The sequence below is a fragment of the Leiobunum rupestre genome, chromosome 1 (assembly GCF_980474605.1).
Source record: "Leiobunum rupestre chromosome 1, qqLeiRupe1.1.hap1, whole genome shotgun sequence".
In the NCBI taxonomy this organism is placed as follows: Eukaryota; Metazoa; Arthropoda; class Arachnida; order Opiliones; family Sclerosomatidae; genus Leiobunum; species Leiobunum rupestre.
In genome coordinates this window covers 89,378,426-89,403,190 of record NC_143384.1, presented here as the reverse complement: position 1 = coordinate 89,403,190, position 24,765 = coordinate 89,378,426, and the positions used below count along the sequence as shown (strand labels likewise).

At 34.6% G+C, this 24,765-nt stretch overlaps 1 protein-coding gene across 1 annotated transcript; it reads right to left on the bottom strand.

Annotated features, from left to right (window-relative positions):
* Positions 1–1,962: 1,962 nt before the first annotated feature.
* Positions 1,963–4,247, bottom strand: LOC149968838 (uncharacterized). The gene is made up of 2 exons (XM_090169052.1): positions 4,084–4,247; positions 1,963–3,868 (listed from the first exon to the last, which is right to left on the bottom strand). Exons 1-2 carry the CDS (start codon positions 4,245–4,247, stop codon positions 1,963–1,965), a joined length of 2,070 nt encoding a protein of 689 aa, XP_090025178.1.
* Between the last annotated feature and the right edge of the window lie 20,518 nt (positions 4,248–24,765).

Below are 24,765 nucleotides of genomic sequence, written 5' to 3'. Positions count from 1 at the left end.
GGGCGTAAATACTGAAAGTTTCACATTTCTAGAAGGTATACACTCTTTTTTTTGGAATTTTGCTGGGCGCGTTCATGTTGAGTTTATCCATTAACCCTCATTATCCATATCCTGGGACCAAAGACCCGAGCCTAGACCCCCCACCGGTGGTTCCAGGTAATGGCGGACTAGCGGTCGGCCAAAAAGAGGGGTCAAAAAGACCGCGAAAGAAGTGTATAGTTTTTGAGAAACATGCCTGGGCCAATCATATGAAGACACCCTGTATAGTAGAGAATTGGATTGAGAATGTTAAGCCAGCAAAGATATTTCAACCTTCACACTATCACAAATTAAATAGTTTTAAAATCATCCATCTTGTGATTTTCAGCATGACCCTGCTGCGCAGTTCTAAGAAAGAAATCCTAACACTTGATGGCATAAAAGGTCTTCTAACCTTTCTTTATATCAACGACTAACCTATCGACTCGAGAAAGAAGAGATTGTAGAAAATCACGTATTTTGCTAATTTCGATTTATTTTTACCGAATTTTGGTCCAGTTTTACCAAATTGACCAAAATAATTTTTTTTCCAAGAAACACAATTTATCTATTGGTCCAATTTTCCATTATTTTGAAAATATAAATTAAATCCTTTCCATTTGATTGAAACTTAGCTTTTGAACAAATTTATTGAACTTTTTCAAATTTGAAAACAAATATTATTTTTCAAACTATTTTGAGATTTTTTTGTAAATTTTGATAATTTTTATATTTTTATATTAAAAATTTTGCCCATTGTGATTACTTAATTCGAATTTTGATCATTTTAAACCAAATTTACCAAAACATTTTTTCCAAATACACCAATTTATCTATATATTTATTTATTTATTTATTTATTTGACATCAACAAAGACCACGAAGCCACAACAGGCTTATGTGCGGTCTGAAAATGGTTAAATACAAAATTTACAAAAAAGATAAAAGTGAATATACATTGGTAAATTGAGCTTAATAAAGATTGAATATGAATAATAATAATAAACTAAGAATTTTGAGAATAAAAGGGGGGTAAATTGGGGTTGGAGAGCCACATTGTGATTGGCTTTCTGAAAGTAATTTTGGAAGAAGAGCGCAGAAAGTCCGACGGCATTGCATTCCAGTCATTTATGACACGGCTTGACAAATGACGATAGCGCGCAGAACGTTTAATTAAAGGTTTGACTAATTTGGCCTGATGACCCCTCGTACGCGCATTAGAAGATAAAACAAATAGGTCGAGGAAGGTAGTGCTATCCGGAGTCTTTAAGTAACGCTGGTAGAGATCAAACACGTAAACAAGGTCGTTAACACGATGTCGTATTATTGGGTCCACAAGTCCTAACGCGCAGTTTCGACGAATCGGTGGAATGTTGTTCAGGCCGCGCGTGAGTTTCGTAAATCGATTATGGGATTTGGTCAATACTGTTTTATCAGCTACTAGAGTGGGAGTCCATACCACAGAAGCAAAGTCAATATTTGGTAGGATTAAAGAATTATAAATAGTTCTTATAAATGTTTTTGAACGAAAGTAGAAATTTCGACGAGTTAAACCAGTAATTGAATTAATTCGTTTGCTAATAGTATGTGTATGCGAAGAATAATTCAATCGAGAATCGGTGATTACTCCGAGGTCGCGAATAGTCGTAGAACTTTCAATACATGAACCGTTGATTGTATAGCTATATTGAGGATTATTGTTTCCGAGGTGTAGGACTCTGCTTTTGGCCGGATTAAAGCTCATACCAAACTTCGACGCCCAAATATGAAGGCTATCAAGATCACGCTGCGAGCGAAGGGAGTCACTTTGATCAACAATCGGATATCCTAATTTTGTGTCGTCAGCGAACAAATAAGGCGTCGCGCTTGAAACTACTGACGGTAGATCATTTATGAATACCGAAAACCAAAGTGGTCCAAGTACTGTTCCCTGTGGTACGCCGCTCAATGGACAGAAGAAACACCTTTAAAGACTACCTTCTGTGAGCGGTTTGTTAATAATTCTCGAATCCATTGAAGAGCCAAGTCAGTGATTCCCGCAGATTCCAAAGCGGGAAGTAAAGCATCGTGAGGGATCGTATCAAACGCTTTACTTAAATCGAGAAAAACTACATCGACAGCGTTACCCGACTCAAGCCATTTAGTCCAGTCGTTAGTAGCGGCGAGAAGATTACTAGAACAGGATTTTCCAGAAAGGAATCCGTGTTGGTGAGGAGTGAAAAACCCAATATCGTATAGAAAATCTTCTATTTGTGGTTTCGCTACGCGCTCCGCTGTGCGAGAAACTTGACTAGTTTGGGCGATACCTCTAAAATTTCCAGGTACAGTACGGCTTCCCGATTTATGTATCGGAGTGAGATTTGTTATTTTCCACGAAATCGGAATCGTTCCAGTATTAAAACTGTGACTGAGAATGCGGTGCAGAGGTTCAACTAGCGAAGCCGCGAGAGTTTTCAAGAGGAAAGGATGAAGTCCGTCAGGACCTGCCGCTTGATTAACATTGAGTTGACGCAGAAGTTTGAAAACTAAAGCGCGGTCACAATTAAAAACTGGAAGAGTCGGACGATCTTCGGTAAGTGGGGACGTGACTGTAATATTCGGTCTGTTAGATGAAACCTCGGCGAAATGAGAACCGAGAACTTGGGCAATCTCAAAAAGATCTGTAGTCAATACTCCGTCGCTTGTTTTCGTCTCGGTAATAGTAAATTTGCTTTTACGTAATTTATTAACATGACCGTAAAAAACTTTAGGGTTGGAAGAAATTTGACTTGAAAGTAAGTATTCCGTTTTCCTTTTCTGATTTCTTAAAGCATTGGTAAGGCCATTTCGAGCATGTTTGTATTTTTCATAAGCAGCTTTAATAGTATTGATATCAGCACATTTCCTTTTAAGACGTACATAGTTATTCCAAAGTTTACGTTTATACGCGCTGGATTTAGAAAGGCGTACATCAATGCGCGTAGTATGAGTAGAATGGAATCGGCGAAACGGTATAAATAACGAAATTCCGGTAGTTATAATGTTCATAAAGTTATTCCACACGACATCAATATCATTAGATTGTAAAATTGAGTTCCATTGTATATCGTTCAAAAAGTTTCTGAAGTTTTCGTAATCGCCCTTGAAGAAATCGCGACAAAGTCTTAGTGCAGGGAGATTCGAATCACGCGAAACGGCAGTTTTGAACAAAATAATATTATGATCACTTTTTCCTATAGGTGGTAGTTGGAGAGGATCATAAGCCAGGTCAGGATCCGTTGTTAAAATTAGATCAAGAATATTAGAGGCAGTTTCCGTACGAATCCGAGATGGTGTCAATATTATTTGATGTAAATTTAAAGTAGAGAGCGTATCAACAAAAAGATGGGTCGCGGGTGTAGCACCAGTCAAAGGGCTAAAAATTAGCCAGTCAATTCGTGGATAATTTAGATCTCCAACGATAAGTAAATTAATACTTCGAGAATCACTGTATTTCGCAACGGTAGTAATTAGTTCAAGAGTTTCGCTATGATTAGCATACGTGGGAGAACGGTAAATTACACATACTAAAAGAGATTGAGTAGCAGTTGCGCAAAGTATAGTGAGGAACTCCAAACCGAGAGTTGAGGACCATAAGTCGGATGTTGCTTTGGTAAAAAGAGTCACAGCACGACACTGAATTCGATTCGAGATATAAAGGGCAACACCTCCTCTGCGTAAGGGGGGACAACGATCACGGCGGTAAATAGTTAAACCTGGCAATGGTATTTCGCAATCCAAAACATCTTCGGTTAGCCACGTTTCAGTTAAAGCGACGAGATTTACATTGTAATTCGAGCAAATATTTTGAAGTTCAGAGAGTTTATAAACGCTAAGACCACAAATGTTAGTTAAGAGTGACGAAATATAAGGCAGTTGATGAGGAATAAAAATAGGTGCATAAGGGTTTAACGCTAGAGTTTGGTGATTATTATTTAACGCAGAAGGTACTTGACAGATTGGCGAATGGCGAATTAAGCGTTTTTTGAAGACGATTCAACGCTCGCGGTGGAAGGTGGAGGATCACGACGTTGTGAAAGTTCAGACTGGGAGAACACTGAGCCATCGCGTATAACTAGATTCTTCTCCCCTTGAGCAAGACGAGAACGTAGTTCTTCAACGGCCTTGGAGTGTTTAGATTGTTGCAATTTGGTACGATCAATGGAGCATGAGAGGGACGTGTTTGGATCCGATGCGCGCAGCTTCTTCATTCCCGAGAGAAATTGGTATTTTAAGGGAAGTGACGGGAAGGTGAGTTTCACGAGACGTGGAGAAGACCGCTGTTGTCCAAGACGCTGAACCAATACATTAGAAAGTTCAGAATAAGTGAAACCAATATCCGATAATAAACCGCGAATGTTAGAAAGGTCATTATCCCGTGACGACTCTGGGAAATTTCGGAGAATCGCGTTGAATTGACGATGGCGAATATCTTCTCGTTCTTTAAGATTTTCTTAAATTCGAGCGTCTAAATCGGTAGAAATGGAAGTTGGATTCATACAACTTTGTTCAAGGCGCTTCAAATTGGAAGCAAGAGTTGCTATAGATTCATCAGTTTGCTTCATATTGGAAGCGAGTGACGCTATGGATTCACCGGACTTCTTCATGGACGATTGAATAATAAAGCAATTTGAATGAATGGAAGATAATTCGGTACTTAGCGTCCTTTGGAGATCTTGAAATTCCTTTTTGACATCTAGGAGTTCCTGACCTTGGATTGCGACATCGGTTGATAAAACGTCGATTAGTTCCTGGTGGTCGGTTAATTGTAAGGAATCACTTCCACGCTGAGATATCAGGAGGTCGACTTTCATTTCCAGAGCATTTAGATGATGTTCTATAAATTCGCAACACACGGTGTGAGGGCAGCTTTTCTGGTCGGCTATTGGCGTTGCCAACATGATATCCGTAGAAATATTTAAGGCGTCATTCGTGGAAGGCAAGAGAGAATGATCATTATTTACCAATGTCTGGCTACTTAGTTTTGGCATGCCACCATTGGGAATTGCCTCTGAAACATCATCGCGATGAGAGCATTTCGGTTCGTCAACCGGAGTGGAAGTGGAATTTGTAGACTTGGTTTTATTCAGACGTCGGTGCGAGGGTAATTCAGAAGAATTCAAAATAATAGCGCCAGTACGCGCATAAGACCGGAGATTAGATTTCATCGAAGAATCTGACATTTCACGAGGAAATTGAAAAATAGCGCGCGCCTCACATAAGTTTTGAAAACGACTTTTAAAATTAGGGTTAAAAAATCAGGCTTAAGAATCCTAACGCCAAGGAATATCAGACTATTCCAATAAAATCCAACGAAACCGCGAAAGGAATCCACCTAATTACTCCACTAACATTAAAGAACAACTTATACTAAATTAAACTAAGGTATTAAAGTGATAAACAATAATTAAATGCATTTAGAAGCGCATCGAAAACCTAACTGCTTGCAATTCCACGTGGCCTAATTATTCCGATATTTCACAAATAATCTATATCAATGAATTATATTGATCAAATTTACGGTTTTTAAATTATTTCCAACAAATTCGAATTTTTTTTCAATGTTTGTACTTTTTTAGATTTTCTCTCACATTTTTCCAATTTTAGCCATTTGGGTTAATTTTCGCCCATTTTGTTTTTCCTTGGAATGGGTCAGAAACCCATGTTATTTTCATTGGGAAACATTTTTCATTGTCGTGGCAAAACGGTTGCCCATCGAATGAATTCCCTTTAGGATTTTTCAAGTTACATGAAGGTCTACCAATCCCCAGAGTTTGAACAAAATCGGTTGGTAACACCTCCGGTCGTCTCCTTGTTAGTAATACTGGAACCCGCCTTTTATCAACCTGGGCCTCTTATTATGGACTCATTAAAATCGTCAGTCTTAGCCCCACCATTTTCTACCTTTAGTTTCGGGGTAGTAAAAAGTAATTCCAACGGTCAACTCATCACTCTATTTAGGTCGTTATTCTCAGATAACTGAAAATAATTAATTTGTGAAATTGGTTTAATATTTTTAATTCCCCTCGCCCACCAATCCAATTTTTATTGATACCTTAAACCAAGTAACTAATTTGAACTGATACACCAGATTTAGTTAGCTGAACGGTTTTCTGCAACTTGTACAATAAGTATTTGTAATATTATAAAATTTAATTAAAATAAAGTGTACTTAAAATTTTAAAAGGATAAAATTCTAGAGGATATATAAAATAGATCTCATTGACGCGTACTCTTATCTTTGGTTTCGGTTTACAAAGAATACAGATTAATTTCTGGATTAAACTATGTGGTTTGTATGAACTGATCTGAAAATATTTGAGCGTAAATACAGATAATCCGATATTAGATCTTTCGTAATTATTACCTGAGCTCTAAATAAGTTCTTACAGATATTGTATTGCCTCCTGAATGAATGGCAGCAGTTTGGCTGAATAGAACAGGCGGGTAGACATCGGGAAATATCCCTTTTTTCCTTAGTAAACATTTTGGCAATTATAAGAATAATTTCGGAGTAATTGCAACATATTATCGCCCGCTAAGAACGCTGACTTTAAATTCACTACCACAAAATAATCCTTCGTTTCGATTGGTTTTGCTTTATCCAAGAACCATTTTGTTTCTGGGGTCCAAATTTCCTATTGAAAATAATAAAACGGTTTTACATTAGCAGCCGCCGCTGGTTACAAGAAGTTCTAATCGAGGGGAAATACAGGTCATTTTTAAATTGCTCCTATAAGCCTTATTAAAAATTCAACGCTTCATGTTTTAAACTTGCAACATTCTTACATAACCACTAGACTGTAGCCGTTCCATCTACTTAACGAAAGATACTTTTAGCAAAAAATAACGCCATTTTCAGTGAAGTGGTTGTTAATTCAAAACAAGCTTTCGCAATTTTTAAATTAGTAATCCTAAATAAAGTTTCCGAGAAAAAAGAAGGGCTATTTCCGTGGTTCCTCCTTTGGCCTTTTTAATGCATTAGCTCAATCGATACTTAAAATATTAAACCTTTTTAACAACTATCGATAAACGTAAAGGCGTAAGTTTTAAATCAACTTTTTTTTTCTTCAAAATACCGCATTTCTTCTACTTATATGTCAAGTTCCATCAAAATTGGTAAACCCTTTTTCATGATTTCACTCAATTCGTTAACCATAATTCCCTTAACATTTTCACTCTTTAGCCCAACCAAGTTTTGCTACGCTTTTGTTCTGGGTTGAATACCTTGGATTTAGCATCGAACAGTTCATCAATTGCATAGTACTCTCCAACATCGGGTCTGTTGAAGAGATCTTCCAGAGTGTCGATATATTTGATGGGGTCCCCAGCAGCCATCTCACCCTTCATGTTGCAAAGATAACATTTGTGCAAAATCAGAGTGGCACCCAACAGCCATCCAGAAAGAAGGAGTCTCCAAGAGATGCTGCGACTTTGCAGTGGTCCAACGACATCTATTAAACGCAAAATACCCGAAACCAGATAAATTCAATCTAAAACATTATTGATAACTAAATTAAAAAAGCGTTTTGCACTGGCGGATCTATAAAGGACACTCTTTTACGTTGTAATTAAGTGATTTGATTTTAAATAGACCATCATATGGTCAGAGTTTGTAATTAATTTCGATGTGCCAACCATTCAATTTAAAATGGAAATTAAAGTTGGCAATTTAACATGGGCCATTTTTAAATATAACCTTAAATCGCTATTACATGGGCAATATGCATCGCTATGGTATTTGCTATTGGTTTTGAAATGATATAACTTGTTCCAGGATTAAAGAGCAGGTGTGAGTAGAAGAAAAACAATTTATCCGCGATGAACAGAGACCAGTGGTTTTTGCGAATGGTTTTCGACCTTCGTCCGCGGAAGAGCAAGGCCGTGACCATCGAGATTGAAACGAAACAGAGCAAGAGTAAATTCCTACTGGAATGATCCAGGGCTTGATGCGGCAGATACACGTGCTTTTTTCTTCCCAGTTGTCCGTCCAAACAGCTGAAGATTTGAACGGAATGCGATTCATGAGCTTTAGTGAACGGAGTCCCGTGGTTTCTTAAAGCTTTCTCTACCATGTTGCTTGTAGAGAACACAAATTCGAAATGTGAAACCTTAAAACAAAATATTATTTTTCAAAATGTAACCTCATATTGGTGCCCTTAAATGTGGCAGTACTTACACCGTCGATGACTTCCCACGGATATAATTTGAAGAACATATTTGGATTAAGTTTATAAACTAGTCTAAATTAGAATAATATCTTGAAGTTGTAAATTCGCTCGAGCCAATGAACACAACTAATAATTTATCGGAAATAAGCGACCTGAGAGCAAAGGTCAAGCAAGACGAGCGTTATTTTGAAAATAAATTCGAAATTAGAATCCTGAATTATTTATACCTATTACTTTTTTATTATTGCTGTAGACTTTGGTTTAGTATATTTCAATTATAAGATTACTTAAGAAGTTCATATAACACGAAAAAACGTATTTTTCTCAAAATTGAGATTTTTGATTTGTTTGACCTTGGTTCTCAATTAAAGCGCTATTGTACTCAAACACCTCAAAATATTAGATTATCAATCTTACTTGACATTCGTTAAATGCATGAAGACGAAAGCCATTATAGAGTATATGGGATAAGGCTTCATGTAGACATCATAAAATGAACTTTTGCTCTTTGAGTTATTGGAAAATTATCCAAAAAGGAAAATCGTATATTGGTTTGAGAAAGTGAAGGGGTGGTTTTCAAAATTTAAATAAACGACAAACTTACCTGATAGAAAGCATAAAGAAATGGATAAGCGTGCTTGATTTCAAACGAGTCAGAAGTATTCTTGTCTTCAAGGTTGAGAAAGAACGATGATTTCCAGTTTCGTATATGGGTCATTCCATACGATTTCGACCACTCATGTCACCATGGGTCAATCGATTTTTTTTTAAATTTTGAACACAGATAGATCTGTCTAACAAACGGTGATATCCAAGGTTTTAGCTGAAAATATTGATAAGTTTTAGAATAAACACAGTTTAACCGAAACCCCACATTTTTTGGTATATCGCACCTCGATTTCAGTACCCCTTCGCTTTAAGTTTAAGAACTTTTTATAATTATATTTTATTTTATGAAAATAACACAATCTTACACATTTTGGCAAGGCTAATTAATTCAATGGTGGAGTTTATGTAGTCCTAACTAGAATTGATACCAGGTTATTCGATGTCAAAATATAAATTTTTAATTTTGGGGGGTCTCATTCGAGGGGTTAAAGGGTCATGTGGGCGATTGAAAACACGAAATATAAATACACTATTAGAGAGCTCTATAAAAGAGCTTTAAAGTAATCTTTAAAAAAAGGGGTATTTTCCTTGTTTTTATTTGATAAATCAATAACCATTTTCTTGAAATTCAGCACTTTTGAAATTTTTGATATCATACAAAAAATGGTTTAAATCTTTTAGAAATTATTACTACGTATTTAACGATTGTAAGACTGAGGGGATAATCTTACTTTTCTTCTAGTGATGGTTAGGCCATCTCTACTATGGTTCTTTTAGCTTTTTCCAATATACGAGGGGAATTTAAACACTAAAAATACACTCTTTGAACTTAAATTTGATAATGAAACTATCTCTTACTATTTTCTATGGGATCAGTTCCGGTATCCCTACTCTCAGGCATCTTGGTTTCAAAGGATGGAGGGGGCAGAAACAAATATACACTTACACTAAATAATAATAAACACTACAATTAAATACTACAATTAAAGATTCTACAATTAAACAATGACAATAATTAACTCAAAATAATAACAACGGCGAGGGCACAACGCGAACGGAAAAAGTAATCTGAACTGTATAAATACAAGAAGCAGAATGAACTCTCAACCTCGAGGGGACCTGTCTTAAATCCTTTTCTCGGACAATAGCGAGGGATTAAGCTTTCTTTTCTAGACTTTTTCTCTACTTTTCACTTGCTACTTCGTATTTCGACCCTGGCTACTCTACAAGGGGGGGGGGGGTTATGACGGAAATTCTACTCATCACTTGGTTTCGGTGTCCTCCGCTACGTTGTCGTCTCTCCGTTTACGGGTTTTCTCGTTCCTCGGCTTACGTAAGATGCCCGACACACGCACTTCACAGAACTGGACGTCTTTGGGGATTGCTTGTTTACGCGTTTCTTTATTCACACTTTTCTTTAATTCTCTACGGTTTGGCGGCCGGATTGCGGGTTTCTTCCTATATTCTTTTACTTCTCAAGCTGACGGGGGCGTAGGTACTTCGGGTTTCACTCTGAAATGTCCGGCTAGGCTAGGGAATCGGTCTCGGTCATCTGGCTGTCTTCTCTCGGAATGGCTAGATATTGGGTGATCAACAGGTGATTCGAGGGTGTTGAGGGCATTACGCTTCTCAGACTTATTACTGCTTGGCTTATGTTCTTCCGATCGGAATGTGCTGGCTGTGGGTCATCTAGGAAATCATTGAGGGTTGTTCCGATCATGTGGTTTGCATTGAGGGTTAATAAATATTTAAGCGCGACTTCATCGCACATTATTTTATATTTATTTCGACATGGTTTCTCTTGCCCGAGAAGCAGAGTTCTGTCCAGTTCTGTTCCGTTCTTGCAAAAGCAGACTTCTGTCTTTTTGGGGCTCTGTCTCTTGGTTTTGTTCCAAGGATTGTAGGCGGAGTTGAAACAAAAGTAATTAGTGACCTCCCTTCTTTCGTGGGTCATTGGTGTCCCTAAGACTCGTGTCCTATGATGGTACTGATGACGTCGTCTGATCCACGAAAGGTCGCTCGGGGTTGCGGGGGGGGATGCCAGAGTGTCTCGATGTTCCCGATTTTCTGTCTCCAAGCGGAAACGTCCGGGCCCCCGCTTGACCCTGTGGCGACGGCCTTGGAAAACGAGCGCTTTTGTTGGGTTATCGCTACCTGGTAGTTAATATGAAGCCTGTGGACTTGAAATGATTTCATGGGATCTCTGTGAGCTGAGGAAGCTTTATTGGTTTAGTTCGGAAAGTTTTAGGGAAAATCTGGGCTGGGAAAGTTCGCTGAATGTATTGCACCATGATCTTGTGACCGAGAGAAAAACACTTTAATTAGCGAGAGATTAATTTTAGTATTGCTGAAGGCAGGGATTTAGTTTATAATTTATATTGAGAGAATGGTTTAATTGATTATCTTAATTTTATATTTTATCGTGGGGTTTGATCGAGTTCTATAAAGCTTATAAACAATAATTAATTTGTATGTAGGTTTCAAAAGTTATTTAAGTGTTTAGTTTATCATTAAATTAATTTATATTTTAACACTGGGATTAGTTTCATTAAATAGAGCTCGGAATTCTAAGATATTTGATGTAGGGGGCTTTAAGAATATTTAACAAGAACTGTAAATTTAGAGGGTCAAGAGTGCGGGGAAAAAGGAATAACAAAAGTAAATAAAACACAAAAATTAAAAAAAAAATGGAAGTAAGCGGGGAAAATGAACCTGAAGGGTTACACGATGTGTGATAAATAATGCTCGAATATTTTCTAAATCATAATCTTTAAGAATAAAGGATCTAGCCCTGGAAGAAGTCGCTGTAGGCGTTGATATCAGTCGCAAAATCAAGTTAAGAGGTACATGGTATTTTTCAACCCTTAATTTTGAGTAGTAGATTGATAAAATATTTAATTGAAAATAATTGCGTGTTAAATAGAGGCATTGAACTTTTTAGTGTCGCTTGTAATGTTTGTTACATCTATAAAATAACTGGAAAAAACCTTATACCCTTCAGTATTGAAGTTTTGTAATCCACCATTCTTGGAAAATACATAAAAAGACTCCTGGTACAATAAATGCTTCCGAATTGTATTTTTACCTTTTGTAATACCAAGCCCCCAAAAGTATCAACACTTGCAAAAGATTCATTTTATATCATCTATAATGTGTGATAGGTTCAATTTAACCTTCTTAGGGTGCAGCCTCGGCTGTGACCAGTTCATTTTTCACTGAATCTTAGGCGGAATTCACAATTTAAAGAAAAATAATAATTTATATGTATAGTCAGGAGTGGTTCTTTGAAATATTTTCAATTACTAACCCTAAAAACATATTACTTTTAACTACGTATACAATCACAAAACTAAATTTGTGTTAAAATAATACTCAACGGCTCATGTTTCTCACTTATATCTGCTTATGGAATATGGAAGATATTATTTTATATAATGATTTTTGAGGCACCAGTTTAAAATTATTAACAATAAGGTCAACGTTAAAATAATTAGTAATAGACGAAATTTAATGAAACTAACATTACGTAATTTCTGAAGTACTAGCAATTTTTAAAACTAAGGATGTTTTTAAATGATTGTGTACCTTCCTATAATAATCATTTATAAGAGAAATAACAACCTGAACTATATATTTCTTCACACTAGATTTTTTTATCTACTCACAACTAGCCTTTGTTAATTTATGCAATAAATACCAATTCCTCTTATAAATGTTTATTTTCCGTGACTGGCACATGCGCTGTTTACATACCAAAATGCAAATTCATAATGAATTATTTTTGAAAAATTTAATTGCAATAAACGTTTTTATGTAAGCCTAACTGCTTGTTATTACCTTATTATGTTGTGCAAATTCTAGGAAGGTACCCAATCTTTTAATAACATCCTTAGTTTTAAAAATTGCTAGTACTTAAGAAATTGTTAGTTTCATTAAATTTCGTCAGAAGTAAATGAACCGAAGTTATCAGACTGCTAAACTCCCCATGTTGGAGGCGTTTTCCTTATGAAGTTACATTTTGACCTCGAATTTGAAATTTTGCGCGCTCCTAGGCCGAAAAAAAAGTTTTTGTGTTTATGAAACCATATTTTTATACATGGGAACTGTTGGTATAGCTATTTCTAAGAGCAATTTATCGCGTCAAAAGACGGGGATGGAAATTTGCTTTTATTTGACTCGATTTTCTCATCATTTTCATAAGGAAAACGCCCTCCAATTCTGAGCGCTATTTCAATATCTTCGGTTCATTTAATACTGATTTCGTCTTTCTATTAATTATTTTAACGTTGACCTTATTGTTAATCATTTTAAACTGGTGTCTCAAAAACCATTATATAAAATCATCTCTTCCATAAGCAGATATAAAAAGGTTAGTTTTACGAAGTAAGAAACATGAGACGTTGAGTATTATTTTAACACAAATTTAGTTTTGTGATTGTATACGTAGTTAAAAGTAATATTCTTTTAGGGTTAGTAATTGAAAATATTTCAAAGAACCACTCCTGACTATACATATAAATAATTATTTTTTCTTTAAATTGTGAATTCCGCCTAAGATTCAGTGAAAAATGAACTGGTCACAGCCGAGGCTGCCCCCTAAGAAGGTTAAATTGAGCCTATCACACATTATAGATGATATAAAATGAATCTTTTGCAAGTGTTGATACTTATGGGAGCTTGATATTACAAAAGGTAAAAATAAAATTCGGAAGCATTTATTGTACCATGTGTTTCTTAATGTATTTTCCAAGCTAACAAAAATGGTGGATTAGAAAACATCAATAAATAAGGTTTTTTCTAGTTATTTATAGATAAGGTTTAGTTTTCAGTTACAACAAACATTACAGGCGATACTAAAAAGTTCAATGCCTCTATTTAACACGCAATTATTTCAATTAATTATTTTATTAATCTACTACTCAAAATTAAGGGTTGAAAAATGCCATGTACCTCTTAACTTGATTTTGCGACTGATATCAACGCCTACAGCGACTTCTTCCAGGGCTGGATCCTTTATTCTTAAAGATTGTGATTTAGAAAATATTCGAGCATTATTTATCACACATCGTTAAATACGTAGTAATAATTTCTAAAAGATTTAAACCATTTTTTGTATGATATCAAAAATAAAAAATTTCAAAAGAGTTGAATTTCAAGAAAATGGTTAATGATTTATCAAATAACAACAAGGATAATACCCTTTTTTTAAGATATTATTTTAAAGCTCTTTTACAGAGCTATCTAATAGTGTATTTATATTTCGTGTTTTCAATCGCCTACATGAGCCTTTAACCCCTCGAATGAGACCCCCAAAAATAAAAATTTACATTTTGACATCCAATAACCTGGTATCAATTCTAGTTAAGACTATATAAACTCAACCATTGAATTGGCCTTGCCAAAATGTGTAAGATTGTGTTATTTTGTTAAAATAAAATATAATTATAAAAAGTTATTAAACTTAAAGCGAAGGGGTACTGAAATCGAGGTACGATATACCAAAAAATGTGGGGTTTCGGTTAAACTATGTTTATTCTAAAACTTCTCAATATGTTCAGCTAAAACCTTGGATATCAACGTTTTTGAGACAGATCTATCTGTGTTCAAAATTTAAAAAAAAATGATTTACCCATGGTGACATGAGTGGAGGAAATCGTATGGAATGACCCGAATTTCGTTTGCTTATAGCTGCCGCTAAACCTTTTCTACATGAACCATACGCGCAAAACAGTTTTCACAATTTCAACAGGATCATCTTATTAGCCTGGGTTTGTTTGGAAAATTTTACACTTCGTTGAAAGAAATAAAGAAATAACTTTTGAAAGGCTTAAGTGCTAGCTTTGCTGTGCTATTTTGATATGACTAGGATAATTTCAAACTTTGCAAGTATTCGAAACGGGGAGCTTCAAATCTTCCATTTTTGGGTTATTAAACTTTACTACGCATAATTTTAAAAGGGTACTAATAATCCTTTACAGTAAACGAACAGCCACATAACGATCAATGCTAGAAGAATTTTAGAAGCTTGATTTTCATCTGTTTAGCCGGTGTATTTATTTTATTAAACACCAAGCACAAGCTTAGCAGAAGGTAGTTAAGCAGGTAAGTAAACTTATCGTTATGACCGCTAGGTGCCACTCTTTTAACTGAAAATTATAATTTCATGGCCATAGTAAAAGAATCCGCGGAATTGTTATACTAGATGAAAAACATAAAAATGGCGATGCCAAAATGTTGAGGATATATCTATACTACTCTAGATTTTTGAATCCCTTTTCAACAAATTATAACGTTTTTTGGGAACGACTTACACTTACATTTAATATGATAACGAATTAAAGGTCTCTGATAGCCACATAGTTATAATGTAATCTAAAGTTTTATTACGGGTCCTCATTTGCATCCATTCCCCACTGCGAAGTCCCAATCAACACTATTCTCTCAACGCGCCACGGTCAATCGCTGCCGCTACTGGGACAAAGCTCTTATTTCAGAGCCCTCAGAAATAATTACAAATTGGAACCTGTCCGAGAAAATCGTTTAATGCTTACTATATAAGTCAGTTTTCAGGACCTATAACTAACGAAGTAAGAAAAACAATTTTTCTGAACTATGCGTTTGACCTTCAAAAGCGGATTACATATTCCTTGTGTTTTATAAATTGATAATAATTTGGTAAGAAGCCAAGTTTGATGATAATTTGAGCCTAACGCCAGGGTATTTTAAACAGACAGTTTCATACTCAAATGAATTACGATTGAAGTGCCACACCGGCGTTTGAAAATTCTAGTGTGAAGGTGCTTATTTCAAACACTGCTGTAACGCTTTAACGTTAGGCTATATTAAACTTTTATTCAGACAAATGGACGTCGTTTAAGCTTTTAATAGCAGACATTTAGTAAAGTTCTCTGGCCAGTTCCATTAATAACAAATTACCTTCTACTGCAATTGCAATTAAATAAACTCAACCATAAAACTTTTGTCCATTAGAAAGTGAAAGTAACTAGATACACTTGGGTTATTCGGTTTAAATTCAATCTCGCCCAAACTTTTCTAGTCGCATCAGTAACGACGCTAAAACGATTAAGTTTTCACATTAAGAATAGCCGCAATTTAGCTTTTCCACATTGAAACCAAAACATTTTAAGGTAGGGCTTCCATCTCGACTAAATCACTCGATATTAATAATCAATAATAAATATTATTTAAATGGTACAAATGGCCGTGTTGCTATCTTTCCACGGTCAAACAACACTGGTATCGTAACATTAACTTAGTACGGTTTGACAAGTATTATTGACAGGGAATACAATGCTACTGAACTTAATGATTATCAAACATTAAAATGCTTAAACATAATTTAAATATAGAAACCATTGAAATTGGTGATCAGGCAAAATGATGGTTTATTTTCTTGATAACCATTTTTTTTTTAGTTAATATATGTAGTAGTATAACTAATGTCATTGTAGTAAATTGTCAAAAAGCTCAATTTCAGTATGGATTCGATAAGAAAGTCAAGTAGATCCGAAATGCTTTGGTAAAATGAAAAGGTTTCAACAGAAGTCTTAAATACACTCCTTGAGATGGAAGTATAAAAGCGCCTATAACCACCATGTTGAAAATCGCTCACAACAGTTTCACCAGCAACTGTTTAATTCTATTTATTCTATCCTTTCAGCTCCATTTTATGTTTACCAATTGTTTTTGTCCGTTTTGAAGTTTTGAATACATAAAAGAAATATTTTCTGACACAGATAATAGATATTCATTTCTAGTATAAACATCGCAAGGCCTAACGCGAGTTACCTAGGTACAGTGAGACTTAAATTAAAAGACAATAAATGTGAACGATGATAATTATTTAATTAATTACCAGTTTACTATGTTTATTGCATGCTAAATCTCTAACTAGGCTGCAATCGGTATCAAAATAACTGTATAAGGCAACAACGCGACTGCAACTGTAAAATAACTGCAAAAGGCTACAACGCGACTGCAACTGTAAAATCACTACAGTTACAACAGCTCAAATTACAGCAAAATAACAGCCGCATTGCTGTTCTCGTATAGCTATTTCAAAGTTCCTCTTCAGTCACATTAATAATAATAATAATAATAATAATAAAAAGCTTTTAATGGATATTCCAATTCAGATCAATAAAGCTCTGGTTTACAATGGAGTCCGTCACAATTAAATTAAATTAAATTACAAAAAATAAGACTAAAAACTAAATGTTTAAAAATTTCAAATAACGCTTAATAACGCATTAGAGTTATTTTGTAGTCCAATTGTAGCGTTGCATCCCAATAACAGTTATTTTTCAGTTTTATTTTCCTCAAGAACAAAAGCTAACACCAAATTAGAAAAGAACATTTGTGTCTTGAACCTTATGTGTGAGGTTAAGCTTTCTCTCGAAATCATGTCGGGAAATTTGGGGGATTAATGATGCTTTATTTTTGTATACAACTAAGAAAAGCTATCATAATGACTACGTTATTAAAATGTGACCTCAAACCGAGTTACTTATTGTCTTGGTGTTGGATTGTACTACATTGGTCAGGTATGAAATACAAAAAAACTTTAAATCTTTTTTAAAACCTTTAAAAGGGGTTACAAATTATAAAGAAATTATTGTAAGCCTAGCAGTTGCAAGTTAATTATATTTTTAAACGGTTAAACCCATACAATCCCATTTAAAGCACACAAGACCAAGTTTTAGAATTTAATTCAATATTAACTAAATGATCCCATATTGTAGAAATTATAACATCAAATGGCTCAAAATGTGAGGTTCAATGGATAAAACAATTTGATATGTTAGTTTTCATAAGAACAATAATAAGTATAAACTTATTTTTCAAATGTTACTTATGTTGTTTATAATGGCATGATCACAACGTTATACGAAACCATTAAATTTGAATAAACATTATTTACACTTCAAAGTGTAACGGAAAGATGTTTAGATATGGAAAATAAAACTTGTTTAGAAGCGTGAAGTTACGGCAAATTTACCCAATTTCAAACAAATTACAGTCCGGTCAGGTCAAGTTTATGGCACAAAATAGACAAGGTATAAAATCTGCGACACTCACTACGAACCACTAGTTAATACGTCATAGTGTTTAGGGGCGTGGAAATGTTTATGATTCGTGTTAATTGACGCGGATTAAGGAATGGAATCGTGAACCTTCGTCAAGAACGATTTTACGATTGTCAAAAAACCACTTCGATTTGAAATATTTGTACTTTTTTGAATATATCTTCTTTTTGGGTAAAACATTTCAAAATAAAATGGTATCGTACAGTGCAGGGCCTCTAAGCTTCGAGCTTTTAAAGGAGCCTCAACGCATCCCTGACTCTTGCGGTGCATGGACACCTGATTTTGTTTGGTACAGGTAAATGCTGATAGACTGTCGAATCGTTGCTATAGAGTCAACCATAAAACTATCAACAAACGTTCAGAAAAGACGCGTACTTTTTAAATTATCAGAATGAACTGAATTTCGAAAAGGTTCGGTTTCAACTTGAAAAACGTTTGTATTACCAACGACGTGGCAGATAGCAATGATGACATGGTTAAAAATAATTTTTTCGTATCGTTTTAATCATCATGAAATGTACCTGGCGGGTTTCATTTATGACATTCGTAGAAACCTGCCAGCTGTTTTCTTCCACCGCTTAAAGCTACGTATTGTTTTTATCCGTCATGAAAAAGGTGACTCCAAATAAACTTTATAGGGTTAGTACCCTACCCTGTGGAAATCTTGCCATTAATTTAATAAAATAATTTACATTTATTATCAAATTAATGTAACAAATCACTTGTAAAAAAACGCAATCGGTTTACGTTTCCACGCGTGTGAGAGATTCTAAATTCATTAGAGACTTTTTCAAATATTTTTTCGCAAAATAAATAACGATTGCGATCAACTTGAAAGCGTTTAAAATTCCAGGGTCCACTCTCCTCGAAGTGTTTAATTAATTTAATTTGGAATTAAGCAAAAAGAATCATTGTATGAAAAAAAAACAGATTCGTTACAATTTCCAAAGAGCCTAAATACCTAATAGTACTCCGTAAAAAACCTAATTCTACTTAGAACTTTAGGAATTCTGATTTGAATTAATCACTACGATAAAAACAATTTTAGGGAAAATGTTGGTGCAAAATGAAATCTATTTGGTCAAACACTGTTTTGTTGTTTCGCTTTCTTTTCAAACAGCCCTTATAAGTAACAACACAGTGGCGGCTTAAGAAGGCTGGGACCCCGGGGCGGCGGCAGTGTTTTGTGACACCCCCAGGACCATGCAGAAGTTTTCACGGGTCTTCAAGTTGAATCGTTCTGATTTGTACCCCCCCCCCCCCTCGAGCTTCTCCGATGGCACCCCCTGCTGCCCTGGTACACGGGGCGGACCGCCCCCCCCGCCCCCCTCTTAGGCCGCCACTGAAGAGACATTTTTGTCAATTTAGCGCAATATTTTAAGCAGTGATTGGGGAACAAATTAAACCTCCGTTCCTAAATATATGTTATTAAGAACTACTCATCAGTTGGGAAAGCACTTTCAATTCTTGGTCCTTCATTGGTCTGGTTGTGAGACTGCATTTTGTATTCTTTTCTGTTTGACGAGCGATATCCTTGTTGTAAACAGATCCTCCAAAATATCTTAAACTTCTGCAAATAATTTAAAAATTAGTGTTAGAACGTGCATAAATAAGTTTCGATGATCTTTTAAGAACATTTTCTCGCTTTTACCGAGATTTATAATTTCTTCCAAAACGTTTTCGAATAAATTTTAGTTTGAATAGTCAACCAAATTTTAATCAACACAGCGTCGTCTGAAAAAGGTAAAACTTGTAAAGTTTGTTCAGGTACAAAGTAAACTAAATATACACAAAGCGTGTCATTCCTATATTTAAACCAATTACTTAAATATTTGTAAACGCAGTAGAGATAGTTTATTCCCATGTAACTAAAATGGATCGACATATGTGTTGAAAACCGGCCAACATAGTGTCACTTGAACCGTATTTACAATTAATTAACCAAAAAATATTGGATATAAGCAGGCTTTAGAAACCAAAATAAATTAATTAATCGGGTTTTCAAACTACAGCCATATTAATTCTTTACTTGAAAATAAACCCGATTTAGCTTATTATGTTGTATTATGTATTTAATGGTCTTTGTAAATAATTCTTCCACTAATAACGTTAACGAAACAGTCGTGCAGAATCTTCTTAACGGGTGTCAGAGTTCTCAATCTCTCTTTCCCGCCCTCGTGTCCGGCACTTTTTACTCGCCTTAAGCTCAAGACGGTTTTAAATCTTATTTCAAAATGATATTTTGAAAAAATAATTCATTTATATGAACTGACGTAGTACCTTGTTAAGCAAATATTTATTTTAGAATTCAGGCCAACAGGCTTTAGCTTTCTGCAATGTTTTAAATTGAATTTTGCCAGGAGTACTTTATCAATTTATCAAACGATTGCTTCCGTACAAAGTAGACAAAGACTCGAAAGAAGATCGAAAGAGAAAAGATGTATATATAAATATATATATATATATATATATATATATATATATATATATATATATATATATATATATATATATATATATATATATATATATATATATATATATATATATATATATATATATATATATATATGTATATATATATTTAAATATAGAATTAGAATTAATTTGCATTAACAATTAAATTTTTTGCATTATATCGATTTAACCAAATTAACGGAAGCTCTTTAAGTACCACCAGAAATCTCTTTTGGTTCTTTCCATTAATTTTAAAAATTTCTAGATATAAATACTTAAAAACATAATTTGAACTATGATCTCGATTTTTTCTTTCCATAAGAAGTATCAAATTATTCACAATCAATTCCGAAATTCCCTTGTGTAATTCCGGTGATTCTTGACCCCCATAATCAATAACAAACACGTGAAAATCTATCACTTAAATTTAAGATGTTAATTTCTTGGACAACAATTTGATTAGAAATACTCACAAATCAGTCAATAACTGCGCTGTGTTGCGGTCCGAACGCCTGCTGTACAGAAAGGTAATGTACTCCGTTAAGGCACTGTCCTTCGAAATGTGAAAGTGAATCGGAGGCTCTTTACAAAACCCGAATTAATTTAAGAAAAAAAGGCCTGTGTCCGCGTCAAGGAATATCACGGCTCTACCAGACATTATCTGGTCGATGACATTAGCTTCATCGGTGGTAAAAGAACCTCCATGAGCCTGAATTTGCTTTCTAACTGCACGTTGCTGAGAGCCTTCGGATAGCTACGAATAGGTGTTTACATGTAAGAGAAAAAGAAAATTATTAAACAAATTTCGATCGTATTACTTATTCTCCAAGAAACGAAACAAAATTTTACTTTTTTGGCTTCATTCGATTTATAATTAAATTTAAAATACCTTTGGTTTGCAGTAAATGCTTTGAATTGCATTCAAAGATACAATTTTCGAAGGATATTATGATACAATTTTTTCATTTGTTTTAAAGTTAACCATTAAATTTAAGAACAATTTTTTTAAGGTTTGGTGAACTTCGGTCGCTATTTTAATGACAGCTTCCACGATATTTTACGTGCCCAGGGCGACTCAGGGTTCGGTCCTCACTGGGCTTGACGAAAGAGGGGGAAAGCGGTATAAATTATCGTGGTCCCAAATTTGAGGCCCCTAAAAAAGGATGTCCCGAAAACCATTTCTCTTCACTATTAAGAAAATCCCCAATTTCTTTCAGGAGAACCATAAAATTACTCAATATCATTGTGCCCTGATGATGCTTGACATACAGATAAATAATCACTCTTTCGAAGTTTTCCTATAAAAATACTACAATAGAGATTATATGGTAGTTTTGGATAATGATACATAAGACACTTATCCTAAAGAGTCTTGAAACCGTTAATTAAATTCGTCAGTTATTTATATATTGCATTGTACTTAATTGTCGTGAAACAAGTAACGTTAAAAGGAACCACCTATGGACTGTAATGCAATGGATGATAAAATTAGCGAATTAGTAGATTAGTCCATTATAAAAAGGGATAAAAAAGATAAACCCTAAACAAATTTGATTTTTTTTTAAAAAACTTACATAGCTCGTACCGATAGGTCTTCGAGCAAACAAAAGACGCGAAACTCGGACCAATAGATCTTCGAGTGAAAACTAAATTAAAAATAAATAAAATAGCCAGAATTTCCAACGGTAGACCGGTTTCGTCCTAGTTGGAACTCATCAGTAGTAACCGTGCGGGAAATTTGGCTTGCGTATATAACACCGAATAGAGAAACTAAGCCTAAACATTAAAATTTTTAAAACGAGTTGCGTAGCAACGGAAAGCCGAATAGGGGAAGATTGGTGGAGAATAATGAATACAAATTCAAGAGAGATTCGTCATTCCACCTAAAAAAAATTCCCGTCTTCACTGATCTACCACTTGCAGTCGTTGGTGTTACGTTTGCTTCTACAAACCACTGTGTTCTATCTTATCATTGACTCTAAAAAAATCTAAACTAAATTTTCAGCTAGGCTAATACGACGATTTTGTTGGTATTTTGTAAGAACTGATAAACTACAACAGTTAAATTGAAAATGATATTTAAATTTAACTTATGTTGTCGCTTTCGAATATCCGCTACAAGAAGATTGTTAATTGTAGCAGGTCTACTATAATTGCGACCCACTTTTGTCGAAGGGTTCTAGCACTACACAAAACATAATGGTTATTGATGTGTTAGTATCTTAGTCATTTAATTTCCTTTTCTTTCGTACGTTACGTTCAATTGGTTATTATTCGTAATTTTTGTACAAATCCGAAAGCGGAAGTAAGTTACAACTTAGTTCTGCCTGTATGACAGCAACTACATACGGATTGCCTTACAAATGCAATCATTGTACGTTGAATTAACTCATGATTATACGCAATTAACCAAAATAACTCGTTTTAAAAATATATTGATCTGGTAAAATTTAACATAGAATAAAATAACGAAGAATTTTTATGAATGTTACAGCTATAACAACTAATTTAAAATCATTAAAGGCAAATTAATTCAAATAGGGCCATTTTTTAAAAATAAATGGTCTTGACAAAAATCATTTAGGTTTGGCCACAAAAGCAGTCCGTCTGCGGGCGAAGAAAATGATGCTCATGCTGAATTCACTTTACAACATCTCTCCTCAGCATAGCTCAGCTTTACTTTAATTGTAAAGTTAGTGTATAGGGAAAATATGATACATTCTTATTACTTTCATGGTTTATAATTCTAACTTAATCTTAAAACGAAGATAGCCCTTTTCGAATGTTATTTCGAGCACTGGAGTTGCAGTAATTATTTATTCGTAATTCCCTTTTTCTGAGAAAATATTTTTCCTCGTGAGTGACTTACCATGTAGTAATTGACAATGCTCGTACCGAAAGGAATATAGATTTTCAGGTTAGGATGATCAGTGATATCTTTCACGGAGTCGATGAAGTTGAGCTTCACTGGCGTGTAGAGATTCGATAAGATGTCGCACTTGAAAATAGATGTCAACAACACAAATGCGTAGATACATGGTAACCAGAGCCCATACATGTACAATTTAAAATTAGTCAGATTTAACCCTGTAAAATAAAATTAGTGGCGTGGTTAATAGAAACAAAAAGTGAATAAGTTTCAAAATATTTTTTTATATATTAATTTTGTTAATTTCATAGATTTTAAAATGTGTAAACTAGGGAAATTTTTAATACCTCAGCCCTATTAACTTAAATAGAATGACTTTAAAAATATCTCTTTGAAATAACAATAGCTTAATTAAACAACATAAGCTGATAAAAGCTTGAATGTTGTTCTCGAAATTTTTTAGATAAAAACGGGCGCTGCAAAAATTTATGGGACTAAATCAGCCTTTGGTTTTAAATGCTACTCGCGCGCACGAGGCGCTCGATGAAAAATCGGCTAATACAAACGCGAAGATATATTCGCTTCCCTAATGTTGCGCAGGGTACCCATTTATCGAAAAACATTTCAAGAACCTCATTGTGTTCGACACTTGGAATTTAGATGGTGCTGTACGTCCGTTAATTCAGAATGTACCTTACATTGTTTTAAAATTGCCATGTGAAGTACCACATTATGTTTAAACATACAGTAGCTCAATTAAATAAACTTACAGTCGGCCAATACATAAGATTACTAAAAATGTGCTGTTAAGCAAAAATTTCCGTTGACTGTATTTTGCTCGTAAACCCCAAAACTTGTAGTAGAGTTACTTTTAAAATATCTTTTTGAAATACCAATTGCTAAATTAAACCACATCAGCTGATAAAAGATTGAATGGTTATAGATAGAAGGGGGCGCTGCACAAAATTAGGGGACAAAATCAGCCTTTGGTTTTATATGCTACTCGCACGCAAGAGACACTCGCTGAAAAATCGGCTATTACAAAAGCGAAAAACATTTTAAGAACCTTATTGCGTTGAATATTTGAAATTTAGATGGTGCTGTACGTCCTTTAATTCCAAGGAAAACGCACCTTACATTATTATAAAATGGCCATGTCAAGTACCGAATTATGTCTAACATACAGTAGGTCGTTTAAATAAATTTACAGTGTATCAATTCTTAAGAATACTAAGAATGTGCTGTAGAGCTAGATTAAAAATTTACGAAACTTAAAATGCTAGGGGATAAAATCGTACTCATAGCAAAAAACTTCCGTTGCCTGTATATTGCTCGCTTTTCTCGAAACTTGGTTTTCTATTAATCCGTCTTTGCTAAAACGTTGCATTAAGCGTTATGGGAAAACTTCCTTTTAAAATAAAGATATTTGAGGCCTTTGCTATAAACAGAATGCAGAAAAGAATTTTGATTATAAACAAAAGAAAAATGTGCCGAAATTCTCAAAATTACTTAGGAA